This window comes from Gastrolobium bilobum, unplaced genomic scaffold, assembly GCF_033153095.1.
Source record: "Gastrolobium bilobum isolate Gb01-03AN ecotype WA unplaced genomic scaffold, APGP_CSIRO_Gbil_v1 utg4239, whole genome shotgun sequence".
Taxonomy (NCBI): Eukaryota; Viridiplantae; Streptophyta; class Magnoliopsida; order Fabales; family Fabaceae; genus Gastrolobium; species Gastrolobium bilobum.
This window is the reverse complement of record NW_026896746.1, coordinates 83,645-89,923: the sequence shown is the minus strand read 5'-3', so window position 1 is coordinate 89,923 and position 6,279 is coordinate 83,645. Positions and strand designations below refer to the sequence as shown.

Sequence of the window (6,279 nt, the reverse complement as noted above, 5' to 3'; positions counted from 1 at the left end):
ATGATCAATTTTACATCTTTTAGAATGATACACATTTTTTATAGAATGTTGTTTAAGGTTTTACATTGCCTACCCCTGGAATTTTGAAAGGTATAGTTAAGTTATATATTTGTTTTTAATACGACAAGATGAAAATTTGAACGTGTCTCATGAAAGCTTGACAGAATCCTTTTTTGACTTACTCGAACCCCAAGATAAAGGACTTCGTATACGGCAGGGCAGCTGAATGGGTCTCCAATAGTGCGGATCTTTGTCTTGCTGCATATTTTCGTGTGAAACCATCCAACGATGTACATCGTGCCTCAGAAGAAACATCGTGCAGACAGGACGAGTCCAAGAAATGGGGATAATTTTCACTCAAGTCAACTAATCGCCAGAGATTGCATAGAAAATATATTTTTCAGTTTTCTAATTAAATAAATAACCATGTAAAAGTGATGTTCATATGAGAATTCCAACGTGGTAATTGGTTAGTTATCCGATGTAAAGTTGAAGCCAAGAAGTAGTCATATATGATTGATTACGTTATCAGTGCCATAACAACACGGCAAGCCTCGCGAACTGGTCTCTACCAAAAAAACAATATTCCTATGCATTCATTCAGATAAGTGACATGAAATCTAGGCATTATAAAACATGAAATCTCTTTGCACTCACAAATTACATGCTAATTTGCCAAACACAAGCAACCAACTGGTGTCTAAAGCAATAATCTCTGCTCCTGCACAGAAGAATGCCTGGCCTGGGTAGTTTCAGTTTACAAATATACTCTCAGCCATTATATCATTGGCAATCTTCAACTCGTAATGGTGGAAGGCTCTCCCATCTTGACGAGTTCAACTCCGTACAAGTTGAGTTAGCTGGATTCCTATTTGAACCGCAAATCGTTGCCAAATAACTAGACATTTCCAAGTTTAGGGGGCTGCCAAAAAAGTTACATAAGATCCTAATATACACATAATCCAAAATAATATAAGAATCTAAAAAAAAATTGCAATAGCTGATTGATGATATTTACCTTCTTAAAATTCATTTTAGAAGGACCACTTCCTGATCCTCTATCAATGGGTTTCAATATCTCAAAGGAACATACAAGAGATTCATCAACGCTCAACAATGCACCAGCATTGTCAAATTCCCCACCATAATTTGGAGCAGAAAATATCGTGACTAATCTTCGTTTAGCGAAAAACTCATATCCATCCTCCACAACCTATAAGAAAAGGTTGCAAATTAAATTGAGACCTTAATCAGGAGAAGTTGGAAAAGTAACACAAAAAAGGAAAACGATTAAAATAAAAGAGCAAGGAAGACGAATGCCTGCAAATAGTTTGTCTGAGGCTGGTCTAGACACGATATGCATGTCAAGCAAGGAAAGCTTATGTACGTTACAGCCATTTAAAAAACATAAAATGTACATCGTAAGAGATGCTAAATGTCCTAATTCCAATCGGATGTTTTCGCATTGAATATCATGGGAATTGCTACTATCAAAAGGCCGTTAATTGATGAACTGTTGAAGAAGTGTATTACTTATAAAACTTATTCTACGAACTTTTCAAGTTCAAAAGTAGCTGGATGGTTTTAGGAGATTATGAAACAACATATTTTTTTCTTCTCCCCTTCCTGGATTCATAATGAATTGATGTAATTGTTTCCAAAAAGGTTGGCAAATGCACATAAGGTAAGAGCCTATCAATGATGTGGGTCTTCTTAAGTTTCATTAAAAAAACCAACTTCTATAACTTGTTTTCAATCAGCTCATATGAAGTAATAGGTTTACCTGATGTCCTCTGCAAACAAGATCAAGGTCATTTTTATCCAAAAACTCTGATAATGCATTAGGTCCAAAAGTACACGAAACGCCTCGGTCACTATCTGCCCAGCCTTCAATGTTAGAATCAGGATCAGACCAAAGCAGATCACAAAGAAGACCACTATCCGGAATTTCAGTAGGCCTCGTAATCTCCCTAATCTGATCTAAAGTTTGTAATTCCGGAGAGAGTCCCCCATGCATACAGAGTATTTTCTCATCAATGAGTGCAGCAACCGGCAAACAGTTAAAGCAATCGGTAAATATCTTCCATAGCCTAACATTGAACCTCCTTTTACATTCATCATAAAAACCATATATTCGGTTTATCTTTGCATCTTCATGGTTTCCTCTCAAGAGATAAATTTTGTCCGGATATCTAATTTTGTAGGCCAAAAGCAAACATATAGTCTCCAAACTTTGCTTCCCTCTGTCAACATAATCCCCCAGAAACAAGTAGTTTGCAGCAGGAGGGTACCCACCATATTCGAAAAGCCTCAGTAAGTCTTGGTATTGACCATGTATGTCACCTGCAATAGAACTTCAACATTAGGAACAAGGGAGGATGTGACAAATCAAAAAGGTATTGAATTAAAAAGGTATTGAGCAACTCCAACTGCATACTAATAATCTGCACTAGAATGCAAATTAAATCACATGGTTCCTATCCATGGCCAACAAAACCCGTATAAGATTCCTTTTTCACAAAAATATTGCAGATAGAGGAAAGACTGCATCAAATTCAAATACACAAGACAGATGAATCGAAGAATTTAAACTGCAATTTCAGGAACCAATTTTAGTAAATATCTCTTTTCTTTTTCTATCTGTTTTTCATTTATTATTTTATTGAATAAACAAAACATATATCATGGTGCAGAATTCAGCCACATTAACCAGCACCAAATCGTGAGATTTGGTAAAGGTGTTGATGGAAAACTCTCTCAAATCTCAAAAAGAAAGGGCGAGATAAATAAAATAAAATAATTGGGAAATTGGAAAAGAGAATGATGAAGGGATGGAAAAAAAAATCTAACCGCAGACACGAATGGGAGCACGAAGGTCGAGAAGAATTGGCTGAGAGAGGAAGATTTGTCGAGCGTTGACGCAGAGTTGACGGATCTCCGACTCAGAGAGCTGCACCTGTTTTCCTCCCTTCCCTTCTAGCAACCTCCTTATCACATCATCCAATACCCCCTTGTCCATCATTCCCTCCATTGTCATCATCATCATCTTCTTCTTCTTCGTCTTCTTCCTCTTCTTTCAATAAATATATTTTTGTTTTGTTTTGATTTGGCTTTGATTTTCCGAAATGGATGGAAAGAACAAACAAGGCTTTTGGAGTTTGGATGGTCAATTAAATGAAGCAAAAGTTGAGAAAATGGAACAAGATAAATTAAGAAAAAAAGAGTTGTTGAATGGGAAAATAGATAATAGATAGATGCACAAGACGGAGAGAAAGAGAGAGAGAGAGAGAGAAACAGACAGGGGTTGAGGTTTTTATATGACGTTCGATTCACAATCTGAGGATGCGATGCATTTCCCAATCACCCAAAATCAACGATTATTGATGTCTCATCCTCATCATCATGGGATTAAAACGGTTAGGTTGGGATTTTTTTATTTTCTGTTAATTATTTATTTTATTATTAATTTTGGGATTTTGGATTCAACTTTAAGGTTCAACTCTGATTTTTCTTTATTGCAATTTTCTATCTAAAATTCGCTGCCAACTGCCAAATAGACTACTCTTTATTCGGTTCAAAGTTGAAACCTTCAAAGGAGGGGACTATATGGCGCGTAAGAATATCAGGTGCTTCTCAGCTAAACATTCTCCACGTGGAAACCAATGGTTGGTCGTCTCTGTGTTGGTCAAATATCGGAATCGCAGCTGTATTTGCAACGTTGTCGTTTTGGCTTCGCCGTTATCCCCTTCGCACGCCAATAACCCCCTGCCCAATCCCTGTTCATTTATATATATATATAGGGATATTTTTTTTTTTTATGTTATAGGAAAAAAATTATCTCATGTTATAAAAATAAAAGTATAAGTGGAATCCATAGATAAGAATAGAGAGAAAAAAGAGTGATGAGACCTAACTTTTTTTTTTTTTATAACAATCTAACTTCTTTTTGTGTGTGTAAGAAAGTTGTTTATCTCATGTAAAATTAGATAATATATATATATATATATATATATATATATATATATATATATATATATATATATATATATATATATATATATATATATATATATATATACTCTTAATCTTATCAGCTGACATTCACTTTTTAAATTTGATTACACAACTAGTATAATTATGTTCTTATTTTAGCAAATTAGTATACCTCGTGTGCATGCAAACATTCACTCGCATGAGCATGTATATATATTTAATTTGCGGCATGATTCATAACAGAGTAACAATTAATTTCATCCATTCCTCCTCATAAGCGCTGGCTGTTTTTGTGAAGTCTTATTTGTACGTTTTAGTTGACTATTCACATACAGCTGACTTCTTATCGTGTTTTAAACAATCTTCTCACAAGTTGAAGAGGAAGAAACATATTATAATTATTCTCTATTGAAGGAAGCTAACCCATCATCAATGAGTTATGAGTAATGGATTCACTGTTCAGAGAGGGATAAAGAGGGCGATTGCCTCCTTTTAATTTTATCAAATTTTTTGTTTTATATTACATTCAGACATAAACGAAAGATAATATAGTATAAGTACATATCAACTCATTATTATATTGTCCTGCTTTCTCCTCATTTTTTTTATTTTTTTGGCTGCGCCGTTGCAATCTATCTGTTACCTATGTGTTTCTAAAACCATATTGAAGTAGGACAGTTCAGAGGATTAACAAAAGGTGTAAACTTCTTAGCTTTTTTACTGCACAAATATTTTCAACGGCTTGCTATTGCTAGAAATTAGAGAGAAGCCTATATACAGTCTTGATACGTTTACAGAGAGGACCACGTACCTATATAACGGATAAACTACAATTACAGTTAAGCATAATCAGGGCTAATCGGGGAAACTAAAATTATTCATTACAATAGTGTGTAGCTCTATTCAACATTTGATATATCTATATATAGGCCACATGTGTAGTAGTGTGTGTTACATATGTTTGATGAAAGGCCGAAAAGAGAGAGATGCATTGTATTTTTTCGTTTTTATGTATGGAACTCACATAAGTTAATTTGTCTTATATTGTTGTCTTAATTTTCAAATTATAGTCTGACTAGAGCTATTATTTTCCAACACTATTAGATTAGAATCTAATCTAATAATATTGGAGAATAGTAGATAAATATAGGGAAAAAAAGATAGATAAAATAATCTATCCCTATTATTTATCCCTTAATATGTTTTAAGGGTGACCGGCAATATATTTTTGGAATTTTTATTGATTTATTAATTATTCAATTAATTGGATTGATGTTATATAATATCATAACAAGTAAACATATTAAAATGATTGAAATATTTTTATTTAGAATTGCATTTGTTCTGGTTTCTATTACTTTTATCTGCAATACTTAGGTAATATTTAGTTGTATCTTTAATTAAGTAACATCTATTTTGTTTATTAACCTCTTTTTTCTTTGTTTTAATCCTCATCCACGGGATCAAATTGAGACTCTGCAACTTAAGAAAAGTGCTTTCTTAACAAGTTCTTTCACTAGGTGTACGATGTCTACATGTCACCTCGTCAAGAAAGAAACAATTGGAATTGCCTTGGTCGTTTGTCATGTAGTTCTACCTCAACTTATTCTTTTTTCTTAAAAACAAAAAAACAAATTGAACTTTACCACGTCAACTTTCTCATTATCCTCTTTTAGCTTTGATTTAGCGTCAGTATGTCAATAACACAAGAATCACGAAAAGAAAGAAAAAGCACTGGAGTACATGATCAATTTATTAAGGCATCTATAGTTTTTAGTCATTTGAGCATCTCAATCTCAACATCAATCTCGGTGAAAAATAAATAAAAACAAAAGGAGAGATATTCTCACTACCAAAATTTTTCACTGCCAACTTATTACCTATCTAATCACCACCCACTAGATTAACATTTTCTCTCTATTCCAAAACTTTTTAACATTCTCTCTTTGATTCAATGATGATGTGATGGGTAGTAATAAAATTTTGTAGTAATTAAAATATTCTCACTCTAAAAACAAAACCTAACCATTATTGCGTCATACTCGTATGGACTTCTAGCCCAGTGGTACATTCTTATACCTATTTTTAGGGGAAAAGATATTGAAATGCCAGCCCATTTGCAGTTGCAATGTCAAAAAATCATATTAAAGATAACAATGTTTTAAAAAGTAACGAGTTACGATACCGATATTAATTAGTCAAGTGATGTGCGAGTGTTAGGTGTCACCGCGTGAGGGTTAAAACTTGAAGGGAAGGACTAAGATCTTCTTCTACGTCCACTCTAAT

At 33.7% G+C, this 6,279-nt stretch overlaps 1 protein-coding gene across 1 annotated transcript; it reads right to left on the bottom strand.

The window, feature by feature from the left end:
- Positions 1 to 477: 477 nt before the first annotated feature.
- LOC133301792 (serine/threonine-protein phosphatase PP1) lies at positions 478 to 3,288 on the bottom strand. Its single transcript, XM_061501491.1, has 4 exons — positions 2,851 to 3,288; positions 1,784 to 2,343; positions 1,019 to 1,213; positions 478 to 922 (listed from the first exon to the last, which is right to left on the bottom strand). The coding sequence occupies exons 1-4, from the start codon at positions 3,044 to 3,046 to the stop codon at positions 899 to 901; spliced, it is 975 nt and encodes a 324-aa protein (XP_061357475.1). The 5' UTR covers positions 3,047 to 3,288; the 3' UTR covers positions 478 to 898.
- Positions 3,289 to 6,279: the final 2,991 nt, after the last annotated feature.